The sequence below is a fragment of the Canis lupus genome, chromosome 27 (assembly GCF_011100685.1).
Source record: "Canis lupus familiaris isolate Mischka breed German Shepherd chromosome 27, alternate assembly UU_Cfam_GSD_1.0, whole genome shotgun sequence".
NCBI lineage: Eukaryota > Metazoa > Chordata > Mammalia > Carnivora > Canidae > Canis > Canis lupus.
This window is the reverse complement of record NC_049248.1, coordinates 39,673,753-39,690,590: the sequence shown is the minus strand read 5'-3', so window position 1 is coordinate 39,690,590 and position 16,838 is coordinate 39,673,753. Positions and strand designations below refer to the sequence as shown.

At 53.1% G+C, this 16,838-nt stretch overlaps 1 protein-coding gene across 1 annotated transcript in view; it reads left to right on the top strand.

Moving 5' to 3' along the window:
• VDR (vitamin D receptor) overlaps positions 1-4,573 on the top strand; it is a 56,643-nt gene extending 52,070 nt beyond the window's left edge. Inside the window, 3 exon segments of the mRNA XM_038577464.1 lie at positions 108-224; positions 1,808-2,130; positions 2,132-4,573. Coding sequence (XP_038433392.1) covers positions 108-224; positions 1,808-2,130; positions 2,132-2,290 — 599 coding nt within the window. The 3' untranslated portion in view covers positions 2,291-4,573.
• Positions 4,574-16,838: the final 12,265 nt, after the last annotated feature.

Below are 16,838 nucleotides of genomic sequence, written 5' to 3'. Positions count from 1 at the left end.
GGTGAAAGGCAGACCTAGGCAGGGTTGGAGGTGGGTGGGGTTGGAGGGATGGTTTGGGTAGGTGGCTCCTCAGTTCTGCCCACAGCTTCTGGCCATCTCTCTCGCAGCCGGACACAGCCTGGAGCTGATTGAGCCCCTCATCAAGTTCCAGGTGGGACTGAAGAAGCTGAACTTGCATGAGGAGGAGCATGTCCTGCTCATGGCCATCTGCATTCTCTCCCCAGGTATGAGGAATTTGGGAACCTGGGAAGGGGGAATATGAAGCACTAAGCCCTGCTGAGGGCCAGCAGGGTGGTCTGGAGGGCGGAGTGAGCAATAGAAGAGAAAGATTAAGAAACACCCACTTTTCTGGTTTTGCACAGCCCATATGATATGTGTATGTTGAGGGGTCCCTCACTGCCTTTGGCCCTGAGACCACAGGTAATTCACAGGTGGGACTCTGAGGAACCAGATAAATGGGGTTTCTCAGGACACAGACAGGTCTAGATGTTCCCAGTACTCAGGTTCTGCCTTTGTGTGAACTGGACTGAACTTTGCTGCCACTTGAGATCACCTGTGGGGTAAGGTATAAAAACTTGGGGCTTATAAGATGGTTCTGCCTAGAAAGATTACCTGACAGATTTTGGAGGCAGTGTGCTCAATCTGGTCCTTCAGCTCTTCTTCTGTTTGTTGGGGTAGGAGGAGAGAGAGAGACAAGCTGAGGAGGAGGTTATTGTGGTCCTGGGGATATTATATGGGTGATGAGGCCTAAAGGGGGCAGCCCTGCCTCTGCCTATGTTGACGGAACAAGCAAATGGCCTCTGATCAGGGATGGGCTGGGGACCCATGAAGGGAATATGGGCTCCCCTCTCCCTGCCCAGCCAGATTCACGCATTCATTCCTTCATATATCCAGCAAAAATTTCTCAAGCACCTGCTAGGTATCAGGAGCTGTGCTGGGCTTTGGGATTCAGCAGCAAACAGGACACGGACTTTTATTCCATGATGTATAGGAGGAAACATTAAACAATCACTATTATTGATAATTTTAATGTGATGCGTTTTTAAAAATAAAGACATGTATGATACTATAGCAGGGTATAATAGAGGGAGAGAATTTGATGCAGTCTAAGGACTAGAGATAGGGGCTCATCAGGAATGGCCCTCTTGAGGAAGATCTTTTAAGCTGTTATCCAAAAGATTTGTAAGAGGCAAAGATACAAGAGCTAAGTTCAGGCAGAGGGAACACAAATGTGAAGCCTGGAGGCCAAAGAGCATGGCACATCAAGATACTGATGGGAAGAGGGAGCATAGGGATGCCTGGGTGGCTCAGTGATCAAGCATCTATCTGCCTTCGGCTCAGGGCATGATCCTGGGGTCTGGGGATTGAGTCACACATTGGGCTCCCTGTGAGGAGCCTGCTTCTCCCTCTGCCTATGTCTCTGCCTCTCTCTCTCTCTCTCTGTGTCTCTCATGAATAAATAAATAAAATCTGAAAGAAAAAAAGAAGAAAGAAAGAAAGAAAGAAAGAAAGAAAGAAAGAAAGAAAGAAAGAAAGAAAGAAAGAAAGAAAGCACAGAGACAGAGGGAGAGAGTTGAGCTGGAGATGGGGTCAGGTGAGACATGGGGCTTGATCCTAAATGCAAGCGGAAGTGGTTGAGAGGCTTGAGGGAGGACTGTGGGGTCACAGGTCAGCAGTCATACAGGGGTGACCTAGGAGGCTGCTGAGGCTGTGTGTCTGTCTGGGCATAGGGGTACTGGGGAGATTGAAATATTAAGGGACCTGGCTCCAAGCTCCTGTGACTTCTCCTGTCTCCCTGTGCTCGCAGACCGTCCCGGGGTGCAGGATGCTGCGCTGGTTGAGGCCCTCCAAGACCGCCTGTCCAACACACTGCAGACCTACATCCGCTGCCGCCACCCGCCCCCAGGCAGCCACCTGCTGTACGCCAAGATGATCCAGAAGCTGGCCGACCTGCGTAGCCTCAATGAGGAGCACTCCAAGCAGTACCGCTGCCTCTCCTTCCAGCCCGAGTGCAGCATGAAGCTCACACCCCTTGTGCTGGAGGTGTTTGGCAATGAGATTTCCTGACTAGGACGGCCTGCAGTGGCTCTTGGGTGGGGCTGTTCCTCTGGGGCCTTGTGCCCTGGTCTGGAGCTGGCTGCTGCCACACCAACCCTCCCTCACCCCGTGGAATTCAGCCCTTCCTCTCCCACCTCCCCTCCCCACCCAACCCCTGTCTCCTGCCCAACCTAACACCAGGCTCCCTTTCCTGCAGGCCACAGGCTACACCCCCCCCCCCCACATCCCTTGAGACCTCAGTCATGAGGAATTGCTGTTTATTTGACACAGAAACTCAAGTGGGGGCAGAGGGCAGACGTTGAAGGTGGGGCCTTGCCCAGGGATAACCCTACCATTCCAAAAGTGGCTGCTGGCTGATGCTGAGGGAACAGTCAGACAGGAGAAATGCATCCATCCCTCAGGGACAGAGATACCTGTACCTCCCCCCACTCCAGGCCCATCCGTCCATAACCTTGTGGGGATCTCCTTCCCCTGCCCCACCCACCATACATCACTAGCCAAAAACCCCACCCCCCACCCCCATCCTACTCTGCAGCCAAGCTGTGCTGTTCTGTCCCAGGGCAGCGTGCCATGATGGGGTCTTCTCCCTTTGCCTTCCTGCCCCTGGCCTGCCTAGGACACTCACTGCCAAGGATGACCAAAACCAAGGTGACAAAGGTCACAACTCCCTCCTCACCCACCTCTGCTGGCCAAGGGGCACTCGCCTAACACTTCAGTGCCCACCTTCATCCCACTGCTATGGTAACATTCTTCCCAGAAGTAGCTATGGTAAGGTGGGCTTTCTCCCCACGGCAGGGGCCAGCCACTAAGGCCACAGCTCACCCACTGAGAGGCCCACAGAGGATGAGAGCAGGGCCCAGGAAGTGGGAGACAGGCAAACCCAGCCCCACAGCAGAATGGTAGATGGTGGCCACAGCTGTCCCTGTCTCCAAGCCCATGGCTCCTTGACCTGCATCTAAGAGGTTGGTGGAGGCGAGAGCTCTCCTCCCAACCATGTACATGGCAAGACAGAATTGCCCCCGGGTTGCAGAGAAATGCCAAGCAGCATCCTCATCCTCACCCTTCCAGTACCTTAGTTCCCACCCAGGAGAGAGAGAACCATGGCCGCGGGTACCAGAGAGACCTCATCCTAGGATGGTCAAGGGTGATCTTGAGATGGGCATACTCTTGGCTTACCAGCGGGGCCATGTCTTTTCCAGCTGGCAAGGTGGGATGGAAGAGAAGAACCCAGACCCCAGCAGCCCAGGCCATGCTCTCCCCACCTGTGTAGGTGTATTGCAAGTGTGCTGGTCCCCAGAGACCCAGGAGCTAGTGCTCCAACACCTCACTGTGGGTAGAGCGAGTGTGGGCTGGCCTCTGATGGCTAGGCAGAGGGAGCCTCTTAGGGGTGGAGTCATGTGGGTCTGGTTCCCTTCTTCTCACTCCACCACCCCAAATTCAAAAGTGGTAAGAGGGTCAAATTCCATTTTCCCTTCCAGGGCTGGCCCAGCCCAGGAGGTGGGAAGTCTTACTCTGTTTACTCTGGGGTGGGGTCCCCGGGTGAGTGAGTTGTAAGCGTGTGGGGTCACCGCAGAGGGGCTTCCTCCAGGAGCCAGAGGGGGTCCCTCGGATGGTTGCTTGAGTTTGGAGAACACAACTGCATTCCCTGTCTCAATGGGGAGGAGTTCCTGGATGCTGCCTCCACCCTCTGTTGTTCTCTGAAAGCCCTAGAAGCAATCACACTTCCACTGTGAGCACAGTCCATGTCCACCAGGCCCGGTGTTTCTTCTGGTGGAGAAGCATCCTGCAGCCATGTTTCTTACTGCACAATACCTTCTATATGGCCGAGGCTGACATTTATTAGATATGAGTTATTTTCAGAATCAGACCCCATTTTGTACTACATTCTAATGTAGCAGGTAGTAGGCACCACTGATTAGGAAATATTTATGGGGGAAAAACTTACATTGTAAAAAAAATCTGTACATCAATTATTGTTATTGTCCTGCTGTTATTTCCCAAATTAGGGAGAGACCCTTGTTGGATTTTAGCCGCAGCAGACATTGGTCTAGCCCGCTGGTCAGTGGGGGAAAAAAGGCCTAAAAATCGCTACACTAGTTCAACTCCCTATGGAAACCGACACTTGGAGAAGGGTGTGGTCCCCTAAGCTCAGACAGCTGGTTAGAAGGAGCTCCAGGGCTGGGCCTGGTCTGTGGACTCCCTGCCCAGTGCTCTTTTCACTACACCAGGCTTGAGCTCAGACCCCACATCCCCCTCCCCTGAAGGCTGACCTAGTCCCCTAGGGGACGGTCTGGATTTTAGACAGCAAATCTAGACCCTGAACCCCTGCCCTCCTTCCCTGCTGACCCATCAGGAGGATGAGGAGGGACACCTCAGCCTGTGTCTCAATGTGAATCAGGACCAACCCTCTCTCCCCCCAACCCTCCGAATGTGGCCCTGGCCGGACAGGGTCTCTGCCTCAGCTCTGTATAATGCTGTTGCCTTATCAATAAAGTGCATTTGTCTTTGTAATGTTTCCACCTTTCCAGTTCTCCCTCTGGCCCTGGAAACACCAGCTCCTTGGCCCTGGGGCCCGCAACACCAGCTCGCTACCAAAGGGAAGTCTAGGAGTTGGGGGAGGAAAAGACAGGAGGAGAAGTGAGGTTGTTTCACAGGACTGAATTGGGAGAAAATATTATCATCTATTCTATTTCCGAATAAGAGAACGAAGGTGGACACTTATAAATCGAAAATGTTTGGGTTATTGGAAATGCTGGAAAGTGTGCACCTAAATGCCGAAGGCGCGAGATTCTGGGAGATGGGAAAATCCTGCAGCTGGCTACCTGGAAGCCAGTCGGGGAATCCAAGGGAGGCCAACCGAGAAGGTTGGAATGTAAGACAGATGCGGGGAAAGGAGAAAAGGAGCAAAAGAAGGCTTTAAAGAGTGGCTCCTGAGTGATTTCCAAAGAGAATAACAAATTGCCAGAGATTTGTCAAATGAACGAAGGAAGCTTAGCTTATGGCAATAAAATGAGCTTATACTTACACTGCACTTACTTTGTGGCAAGTCCTGCTGTCAATAAAAGCCTCTTGCAAACCAACCTTCTTTATCCTTACACGGACCCCTGGGGCCGGGGCAGATGGACTACTACGAACCCCATCTGACAGCTGGGTGACTTGCCCAGAGCCACACTGGTGGTAAGTGACAGAGATGGGATTTGAACCCTTGGCAGCTGGCTCCAGAAGCCATTATTTAACTGCTGCCCTATGCTGCTTCCAACTGGGTTGAGTAGCCTGGAAAATGACAATCCTGTCAGCTCTCTGCCCAAAAGGATGTAAGGGCAGTTCCCACTCCCCAGGTAGGCCCTGACATGCGGAAATTGGCGGTGATCAGTCAAACGGTGCTCTACTCGCAGAGAGCATGTGGTCACATGCGTCGGGTCCAACCGAGTGTGACACTTACCTGACAACCTCAAGAATGAAAACCAGGCAGGCACCTGGGTGGCTCAGTGGTTGAGCATCCACCTTTGGCTCAGGGCGTGATCCCGGGGTCCACATCGGGCTCCTTGCAGGGAGCCTGCTTCTCCGTCTCCCTGTGTCTCTGCTTCTCTCTGTGTGTCTCTCGTGAATAAATAAAATCTTTAAAAAAAAAAATTTAAAAAGGGCAGGGGATCCCTGGGTGGCGCAGTGGTTTGGCGCCTGCCTTTGGCCCAGGGCGCGATCCTGGAGACCCGGGATCGAATCCCATATCAGGCTCCCGATGCATGGAGCCTGCTTCTCCCTCTGCCTGTGTCTCTGTGCCTCTCTCTCTCTCTGTGACTATCATAAGTAAATAAATAAAAATTAAAAAAAAAAAAAAAAAGGGCAGCCCCGGTGGCCCAGCGGTTTAGCGCCGCCTTCAGCCCGGGGCGTGATCCTGGAGACCCAGGATCAAGTCCCACATCAGGCTCCCTGCACAGAGCCTGCTTCTCCCTCTGCCTCTCTCTCTCCCTCTCTCATTAATAAATAAATAAATAACCTTTTAAAAAATAAAAATAATTAAAAAAAAGAATGATAACCAGGCCACTGTGCCAGTCGGTGACTTGGAGAATTGTAGGTGACTCCTATGCACAGACAGACTCCTGAGGGACCCAGAGGAGCTGAGGCACCGCACTCCGTTCCCCAAGGAGGTGAGGTTTATGATAAAGGCAGCATTCCCTAAATGCAGCGAGCAAAAATAACCAACCAAACACACAGCACTGTGATCTGCGAATGGGGAAATAATGCTCAGCAGGTGCATAGACAAACTATGTCGGTTTGTCTGGAAACCTGTAGGTGTGATTTACTTGAATTTTTCAGAAGTATCTGTAAAGATCTCAGACGAAAGGCTGCAGTGTGTCAGCACAAGATGGGATGGTAGTAGAAGAATTGGGGGTACGGCCTGAGGGCTATTTTGTCATGAAAGATGAATGGGCGTCGAGAAGAAAGTCAAGAGCTGCCTAAATGGGCATGTCTCTGGCTGGAGAAGTATGAAGAGGAAGTTCTTGAAAATCGCCAGGAGCATCTGATTTAGCATTTTATGGGTGACGGAGAGGAATACAGAATCTCCAAGGCTGTGAGTTACAATACACGGAGGGGAATGCACCCCTGAAAGGCCTTATGGTTGGTTAGGCGAAAGCGACGTTGGGTTTTCGTATGGCACTTTGGTTCTACACCTGTGCTGTTTGATAGAGCAGCCACCGGGTGACTATTGAAGTTAAAATTCATTAAAAATAAATAAAAGCGAACATTTAGCTCTTCGGTTATACTACCCACATTTCCAGTGCTCAGCAGCCCCAAGGCTCCGGGAATGGACAGTACAGATTCAGAACATTTCCTTCGCCGCCCGAAAATCTACTGGGCAGCGCAGGCCTGCACACAGCATTCCTGTCTGGCCCTAACCGTGGAGGATATGCTTCCGTTGATCTGTTGGACAGACAGCCACCGTAGTGAACTAGAGCTTTCCATAGAAGCTCTAAAGGAAACAGCCTCCCTTTACAGCAGGCAGGGCTGTAATGGGAGTGCTGTCAACAGGTCTGCTCCTTAAAAGAGACGAAGAGGGAAATCACAGGCTGTGGGGTTGATAGTTGGGGGTTTTATGTGGCATAGATAGGTCAGCAGTGTGCTGGGCCATACTGATTCCTTCAGGCCCAGGGGGCAAGAGGACAGGGTCGGTCTGGAGGGGCCAGAGCCCTCTGGTGGGTGTCTCTGGCCTCAGCCAGGGCTCCTTGGAGGCTCTCTGCAGTGTGGGGTCTGTCTTTACGCGTGGCCAAGGGGAGGTCTCATCCCACCCAGGTCCTTTCGGTGATTAGCACTCGGCGTAGGTGAGAAGCGGTCTGTGCTCCAAGTGACCCAGAAGTACAGGGGGATGTGGACCAGCGGCTGGTGGGGGTCCCTGAATCTCCATATGCAGACGGGTCATATGGGACATAGGGGATAGTGTGGCTCCTAGGGCTCCTGGGAAGCTGAGTCTGAAATGCAGAATGAAGTACCAGGAGTTTATTGAAGAGAGGTCTCAGGACCACCAGCTTCGGTGGCAGGGAAGCAAGTGGGATCTCTCCCATGGCCTCAACTAACCCTTATGGGGAGTTCTGAGACTGGGATGACCCTCAACCCCGAGTTGAGGTGAGGAAGCTGGCTAGCTGATGCAAGAATTAAAAAGCAAGGGACCATCTGGTGCTTTTTCCTACATCATCTTGAATGTCGCCACGAGGTGGTGCTACTGCCCTAGAGGGCCAAGTTCGAGCGCCTTGCTTGGCTTCTCCCCCTTCCCTCGCCCCATCTCCCCATCTCCCGCTCCTGCCTTCCTCCTCTATCTCTGTGAGGACAGCTGAGATCAGCTAGGCCCTGACTCCCGCTGCTGGAGGCCCCTGGTGAAGAGGCCCCCCTCTTCACACCAGGGACCAAGCAGGATGGACAAGGGACCTGCTCTCCGGCTTCCCAGGCTGCCTCTGCAATCACAGCCAGCGGAGAATGTGACACACCTTAGCCAAGGGCCTCCCCCTTAGACGGAGCTCTTGTGGCTCTGGACATTTCCATGCTGGCTCCAGGTTCCCTCTGACGTCCACCCTGCTCATGCAGGCCTTTAGTGCTCTCAGGCCCAAGCGCTGAGCTCATCGCGGAGGTGACTAAGACAGTCACTGCCCCCAAGAAAGGTACAGTCCGATGGGAGAAGACAGACCTGCAGAAGAGCACCCCCGCAGCCCAAGTAGATGGCAAGGAGAACACTCGGTGCCATAAACAGTTGGGTCACCATCCTGGCACTGTGGGAACTTGGGCAATTTGCTTAACGATTTTGAGCCTCCAAATCTTCATCTACACAACGGCAACCAAGTAGTGCCTACTTCGGGGTTTGTTGTTGTGATATAATCAGTGTAAACAGCTTATCACACTACCCGGACGTAGCCACGACTCAGAAATGCTGGGCAGCATCGTTATTGGGCTTCATGGGCTTCAAATAAGTTTTCATTAGGAGGTGACACTGGTCCCATCCTCTGACCACTCATCCTTGCTGAGCCCTCTGGACTCACGCCAGAGGGTGTCTTTGGTCCCTGGGACAGACCCTCCGTCTCCTGCTCCCCAAATAGCTGTCGGAGCTGAGGGGGGAGGCATCATTGTGCCATCTGGCCAGCAGGGGGCAGGTGTGCAACTCCAGGAGCCCAGACCAGCCCCTACCTGACCAGCCCTGCTGCAGAGAGAGGTGTGGGAGAGATGGGAAGCTAGGCACAGACATCTGAAACACACGGAGCTCTAGTTAATACCGTCCCCAACTTCCTTCAAGTATGGTCTTTCTCTTCCAGGGCCTACTAGACACTTGCTCCTTCAGCGAGGTACGTGGCCCACCGTCATCTAGCCCGACCACCTCTCAGTGACACTGTCCAGACGTTGAAACTCAAGCTGTTGCTGAGCCCGGTCACTGGCAGCTCTCCCTGACTGTGCGTGTGTGACTTGGTGGCCGGCCTCCACACCGGTGGTTCTCAATGTTTCGGTCTTAGGATCCCCCTTATGCTATTAAAAATGAGGGCCCCTAAAAAAATGAGGGCCCCAAAGAGCTTTTATTTATGTGGGTTATATGTGTCAATATTCACCATGCTGGAAATGTAAGTTGAGAAACTTTGAAATTATTTATTAAAAATTTTTAAAAGATTTTTGTTTATTTATTCATGAGAGACCCAGAGAGAGAGAGGCAGAGACACAGGCAGAGGGAGAAGTAGGCACCTCGCAGGGAGCCCAACGTGGGCTTCGATCCCAGAACCCTAGTATCATACCCTGAGCCAAAGACAGACACTCAACCACTGAGCCACCCAGGCTTCCCTAAATTTTTAAAAATAAAAAAACAACAATAATGAATGTAAGTTAAAAGTACATAGCATTTTTTTTTAATTAAAAATAAACTTTTTATGGGGGCGCCTGGGTGGCTCAGTCGGTTAAGTATCTACCTCTTTGTTTCAGCTCAGGTCATGTGATCTGACTCGTGGTGGGGACCCTGTGCTCAGAGGGGTGGGGTGGGGTGGGGTGGGGTCTGCTAGAGAGTCTCTCCTACCCCTGCCCCCCCTCCTACATGTGCACACTCTCTCTCTCTTTAAAATAAATAAATAACTCTTTCAAAGTAAATGAATAAATAAACGTTCTCCGAAGCAAAACAAATCTAGTGACAGGACGGTATTGTACGGTTTCGCAGATCTTTTTAATGTCTGGCTCAGTAAAAGGCAGCCAGAGTCTCGTATCTGGCTCTGCGTTCCATCTGTCTAGGATACCACGCATCACGGAACTTCTGGATAATTCCTCTACACAGTGAAAGAATGAGAGTAAAGAGGCAAAGCATGCCTTAGTCTTTTTTTTTTTTTTAAGATTTTAATTTATTTATTCATGAGAGACCCAGAGAGAGAGGGAGAGACACAGGCAGACAGAGAAGCAGGCTCCATGCGGGGAGCCCGATGTAGGGACTCGATCCCAAGACCCCGGGATCACAACCTGAGCCCAAGGCAGACGCTCTACCACTGAGCCACCCAGGTGCCCCGTGCCTTAGTCTTATAATGAAAGTAGTCTTGACCTTGCAAAGCCCCTGCATGGGTAGAAGTGTGCATCCCACCCTCTTGTAGAATGAAGCATCCATTGTGGGTGTGTTTTAAGTTTCTGTTTTGCCTTTGGGGCTCCCTACCAGGCTGGACTAAAGGAGAGATTCCACAAATGCAGCTGGATAAATGGACGAGTGAATGAATGATATGAGGCAATGTGCTATCCACCTCTGTGACCCCCCAAAGACCTGGCCTTCGCCGGAGATGTCAAGTGAAAAACATTCTGCTTGGGTCCCTGCTAGAGAATGAAATGCAAACGGGCTTATGCAAATTTAAACACCTTCCCTTGAACTTTGGAAACTGAGAAGTTAAGTCCCTGTGGCTTCAGAGCCCACATGTTCACTGACTACATCCCCCTGAAGCCTCTGCCACGTTTCCCTCATTCCTCACTTGGGCAGTTTGTTTGGGGACCAAAATGCAGGACTTAGCATTTATCTCGATTCATATTTAGCTGACGTGATTGACTCTGCATCTTAGGCCGCTCAAATCCTTGGAGTCCTCACTTTATCATTCAATATTGTGACCATCTCCCCCAATCGTATATCTTCCGAAACTTAGGCCTGCGGACCACGTACAGAGTTGGCCGAGATGGAGTCAAAGACGAGGTCTTCCTGTGGGTGGACGTGAGTGCCCGACCAGAAACGCTGGGGTTCAGTTGTTCAATGGGAGTGAGGGGAGTGGGGGGGCAATGAGACGTTATATCTGGGGAGAGCGGAGTAGTTGGCAAGACCCAGGCATCCACAGGAATTGGGGAACATGTCAATGCTTCCACAGCCCATCCCTCCTCGGGACCCAACGGTCTCACCCAAGTCTGAACAGACTCCTACAGAATTAAGCCAGATCTGGGCGCTGGGTCGGGGATCCGGGGAGAGCTGATACAGAGAATGCAGGAAGAGATGGATCCACTTCCCAGCTGGATTGTTCTGCAAATTCTGTGTTGAACTCAAGGAAGAAAGGCCTAGTCTCCCAGGTGCTGCCTCCGAGGAGAGGAAGGCCGGAAGGCCGTAGGTGGTGGGCAGAAAGCTCCTGAGGCATCCCTACCCCGGTGGAGAGTGGAGAAGTCCACGTAGCCCCGCCCAGCACCCCTCATAGCTTCGCGAGGCCTTCCCACTGCCTTTGCCACTTGTGCGCAGAATCCGACAGGGCGTCTGGAGAGGCCTGGGCCACTCTGCCCCAACCCCATCTAATGAAAAGCACTGCTGATGCCTGTGGCAGCAGGTGTGGGGTTAGGCCCAGGACAGGGCTGGGGTCCTAACTGCCTGTGCCTGGCTCCTCTTCTTCTGCTCGCCTACCTGGATGGGCGGCGGAGAGCAAGCGGCCCATCAGAGAAGGATGGGCAACCCAGGCTAGCCAGGCCAGGTCCAGAGTGCCAGGGAAACCCCTTACCTGCGTCCCTTCCGTTTCCTCCAGCCACCCCACCCCCCCAGCCCCACACCCAGCTCCTCTGAGTTCAATTTCTTTCCCTCGCCCACCCTGGAGCCACAGGGGAGCGGCCAGGAGGGGACGGGGAACAGCCGGTGGTGTCAGAGTGGGGATGGGCAGACATGATAACACGGATGGGAGAGAAGCCAGCCCCACTTCCTCTCTGATAGGACCCCCACCCCCCACCCCAGGGGCTCCCTGCCTCCTGCTGTGTTTACGGGGAGGCCTTGAGGTGGTTGAGGAGGGGACGGGAGGAAAGGGAACGCCGTCAGTAGGCCAGATACCAGGGGCCTTTGGAGAGGACCTGTGCTTGGTCGTTAGTTGGTTCTTTGAGCAAATGCTTGCCCAGTTCCTCCCCCTGGGGACCAGCACAGGCTAGGCTGAGTGGGTGGCACAGACAGAGGGAGCTCAGGTGCCCTCCTACCCCCTCTCCTGCATTCCTGGCCCGAGGGAAGCAGCCAAGCTAGCGAGGAAGAGCATGGGCTTATGAAGTAGGTTCTCCCTCCTTGGGGTGGGGGGGGATGACTTGAGGTCTCTGAGCCTCGGTTTCCTCACTTATGATGGTGACATAGTGTCTCTGCGAGGATAACATGAAGGCCACGTCAGGTGCTGGCAGCTTTCCGCTGTCAGAAAGATAATAATGACGCTGGCTGCGGAGGTGTTCCGAGGACGGAGCGGGTGTGCCCGGCACAGAGCAAGTGTTTGATGACCGTTACCCTTGATTGTTCTACTTCTCTTCAACGGGACGCGCCGGGGACTCAGTGGTGGAGCATCTGCCTTCGGCTCAGGGCGTGATCCCGGGGTCCTGGGATCGAGTCCCATATGGGTCTCCCCACAGGGAGCCTGCTTCTCCCTCGCCTGTGTCTCTTATGGATAAATAAAATATAAAGTTTTTAAAAAAGATTTTATTTATTTATCCATGAGAGACACAGAGAGAGAGAGAGAGGCTCTGCTCCACCCCATTATCTCCTCCTGCAAAGCCTCCTCCACCCTCCAACCCCCAACCGAGATTATAGACTCTCAACTGTCCTCCAACTGCTCTGATCAGGGGGATAAGGCTGGACCCTTGTCCCTGGCCACCCCCTCCTCTGTCACTCCGTGTCGAGGGGAGGCTGCCTGTCGTCTCAGTGCTGGGCAGCCGGGAGGCAGGTGTCCTGGGGGTCTGGGGTCCCCAGTGGGGAGAGATCTAAAGTCGCCCTCGGTCTTGCTCTTGATTCAGTGCTTCTCTCTCTTGCCTCTGCCTCTCTGTGTCTCCAGGCGGCTTTGGCAGTTTCTGCATCTCTCGGGCTGCTCTTCCCCCACCCCCAGAGCACACCTGGCTCCTCACATCAGATAACTCAACCACAGCGGCTCCCCTCGCCCCCACCCGGCTTCCAGCAGCCCCCTCCTCGCCCCCTTGCTTGCTCTCTTCCTCCCCCTCTTCCTCCCCTGCCTCCCCCACCTCATAGCTCCCTGACTCACCTAGATTCTGGGGTAGGGGTGGGGGGGGCAACAAAGCTTTAAGGCCCCACTGGATAATGAGGGTGTGAGAAGACAACTCTTGCTACCCCCCAACACCTTCTCTCTCTCTCTCTCTCTCTCTCTCTCTCACACACACACACACACACACACACACACACACACACACACGGTGGAAACTCTATACCCCTGTGCCCTGTAGGAAACAGAGTGGGGGGGAGGGACCCAAGGACCAGCCTTGAGGTATGAGGAAAATCCAGCCTGAGGAAGTGAGGGGGTGGTGGTTGGGGGGAGGGGAGGGTTGCCAAAAGGGGCTGCCTCTGGGGCTGCGGGCTCCACAGCTTCTAGGCCAAAGAAACTTCTTCCCTTTTCCAGGGCTCCCTGTTTGTGAGAGGTCACCTCCAGTCCTAACACCTTGGGCCTTCCCTGCCGGCCAGGTTCTAGGCTGGGGAAGCCGATGGATTCCATCTGGGCCATGTGCAGCCCCAGCCCCTGCCTCCTGCTCCCCAAAAAAGGCCAAGTTGGGAGGAGCTGGGGTGGGGGTAGGCAGGGAGGAGGTGCTGAGAGTGGGGGTCTGGAGGGTGGGAAGACATCCTGGGAAGGGGCGGGGTGGCACCTGGGGGCAGCGGGCAGGGACCGGTAAGGTACCTGGGAGCTGGGGATGGAGGTTTTAATGCCTCTTGACAAAACGAGTGAATCATAGGCAAATTATGTGGAAATGATGGCATAAATAAAGATGTGTTATTTCAAGGCCCCAGTGTGTCAACGTAGGAAGAGAGCAGGGGGTGGGGGGAGGGGCAGGCTGCCCAGGCCGGATGGTGCCCGTAGGTGGGGCCCAGGTAGAGAGTTCCTGTGGGGGGCTGTGGAGGTGATGGCCCACTCCCATCTCCCTGTCACCTTCGGGCAGACATGAAACAGGAGGTGGCAACCACAGCCCACCAGCTCCTCCCCCAGAGCAGAGCAGTCTTCTTATCCCCTCAGCTCCTTGGTGATCCCCCCAACCCTCCCCTCGCTTCCTTGGGGCCACTGCTACCCCACACACACTGCTCCCTTTCCCAGGTACCTGCTGTGGACTTGCCTGGGTCCTGCCCTCCGGGGTCTGTCCCTCCATGCCCAGGACAAGGGCTGCCCCCACCCCCCGACCCCCCGTCAGGGGCACAGGAGCCAGTGAGGCTCCAGGAGCTTGGAACCCAGACAGGGGAACCTGAGCTCTTCCCATCAGGAAAGTGCGGTGCTAACGCGCCCACCGTGACAGCACCTGGCACATGCACGGAGCCCCATAAATAAACCAGGTGGATCAATGAATTCATGACCCGCACAAGGTTGTCAGAAGCCCAGCCTCGGCTTCCCATAGACCTTCGTTCCCGCTCTCCACAGCCCTTCACAACGTTGACAATCATTAAATGACTAGAAAAACACGTAGACTCACCCACCTACCTAAGCAGTGCCTACTGCCTATTTCCTCGCCAGCTTTTTCTCTATGCCCATGCTGGGGTTTTGGTGGTTGTGTGTGTGTGTGTGTGTGTGTGTGTGTGTGTTAAATACGGTTGCCATCACAGTGCGTACACAAATCGATACTCTCCTGTGATGCTGTGTTGCATTCATAAACATCTTTATAACAGCTTCGTAATTTTCTATTAAGTGGAAATATCGTTTGCTTCACAATTTTCCAGCTGTAGGTGTTCAAATTGTTTTTCACTTTCCACATTCTAAGCAGTGCAGGGCTGAACGTCATTATGCACATATTCCACTTCCCCTCCCGAATTTTGGCCCTAGACACCCAGCTTAGGGTACACTGGGCGAGCGTCACTGAGCAAAGGGTGAGGACGTTTCATAGCTCTTGCTGTCTCTTGCCAAATTGATGTCAAACACAAATTTCGCCAGATTCTCACTAATGTTCAAAAACTTCGGCTACCTCCGTCTTATTTTCACTGGCATCGCTTTGCTGTCGAGCAAGGTAAACTTTGCCCTGCTTGCCTCTCGCTGTAGCCCCCCTTTCCCTGGAGGGTCTTCCGAGCTTCCAACCTCAGTCTACCACCGTTTTTCACGTTCGTTGCATAACTTGTGCGAGCTGTTTCCGCCAGAATGGTTTCAGAGGGGCTCCCTGGGTGGCTCAGCGGTTTAGCGCCTGCCTTCGGCTCATGGCCTGGGCCTGGAGACCCGGGATCGAGTCCCGCATTGGGCTCCCTACACAGAGCCTGCTTCTCTCTCTGTATCTCTCGTGAATAAATAAATAAAATCTTTAAAAAAAAAAAAAAAAAGAATGGGGACGCCTGGGTGGCTCAGCGGTTGAGCATCTGCCTTCGGCTCAGGTCATGATCCCAGATCCCAGGATCGAGTCCTGCGTGGAGCTCCCTGAATGGAGCCTGCTTCTCCCTCTGCCTGTGTCTCTGCCTCTCTGTGTCTCTCATGAATAAATAGATAAAAAATAAAAATAAAAATAAAAATAATTTAAAAATTAAAAAAAAAGAATGGTTTTAGAGCATCATTAATCACAATCCAGGGCAAATCCCCTTTTCCACCCTTCTCACCCACTTTGGACGTGGCACGTCCTCTTGCTTCATCTTGCTTCATTTAAATCTCCAACTGCTCCCTCTCAGACTCCCCTCTGCCCACCCCAAATCTTTGTTCTCTCACATTTCTATAGACAACCATCTTTCCGGCTCCCTTCCCCTCCTTTCCCTGCTCCTGTGATCTCATCCACTCCTCCCTACGGCTCCAGATCTCACTGATGATGCCACCTCTTTATTTTGCCTTCCCTCCTCACAGAGCAACTGTCCACTCAGCACCCCTCACCCCGCCCCAAATGTCCCACCGGCCTCTGAACTCGACAGGGCCGCCACTTGACTCTACGGCCCTCCCAATTCACTTCTGCTCCCACACTGCCTAATTTTGCCTCCTGAATCCCTCTGGTTTGGGCTTTGTTTGGAGGGGGAAAGAGGAGGGGAGAGGCTGACACACCTGAAGAGGAAATAGGTTTCCTCCAACCTTCAGCCTAGAGCAAGAGGTCTAGGAGGAGGAGGAGAAGGCCGTTGTCTACGAAGATGCTGCTCTGTGACTCAGTTTCCCTGCCTGTCTATATGCTAGGGCTGGTTCCAGGTCTAGAGGTAGATGCTTGAAAGTCAAAGCAGGTGGCCTCCCTCCTAGAGGTGGTCAGCCCTTCCTATGGACCTCACTGGCCCCCTCCTCCACTTCTGGAGCCTGTTCCCCAGCAAGGGACTAGAAGGGCTAAGGAAGCAGCTCAGCTTCGAGCCAGCCGTCTAGACCTGTGCTGTTCACTACAGTGGCCGCTAGTGGAGCACTGGAAATGTGGCCAGTCAGGTGCAAAATACACACTGGGGGTGCCTGGGTGGCTCAGTGGTTGAGCGTCTGCCTTCGGCCCAGGGCGTGATCCTGGAGTCTCGGGATCGAGTCCCACGTCGGGCTCCCTGTATGGAGCCTGCTTCTCCCTCTGCTTGTGTCTCTGCCTCTCTCTCTCTCTCTGTCTCTCATGAATGAATAAATAAAATATTTTTTTAAAAAGCCACACTGGATTTCAAAAACTCAGCATGAAAAAAGGAGATACAATATCTTATTAACAATTTCTCTGTTTTGGGGGCACCTGGGTGGCTCAGTCAGTGGAGCCTCTGCCTTCAGCTCAAGTCATGATCCCAGGGTCATGGGGATAGAGCCCATGTTGAGCTCTTTGCTCCATGGGGAGCCTGCTTCTCCCTCTCCCTCTGCCTATGGTCTCTCTCTCTCTCTCTGTCAAATGGATAAGTAAAATCTTTAAAAAAAAAAATCACCCATTTCTCTGTTTCAATGACATGCTTAAATGATAATATT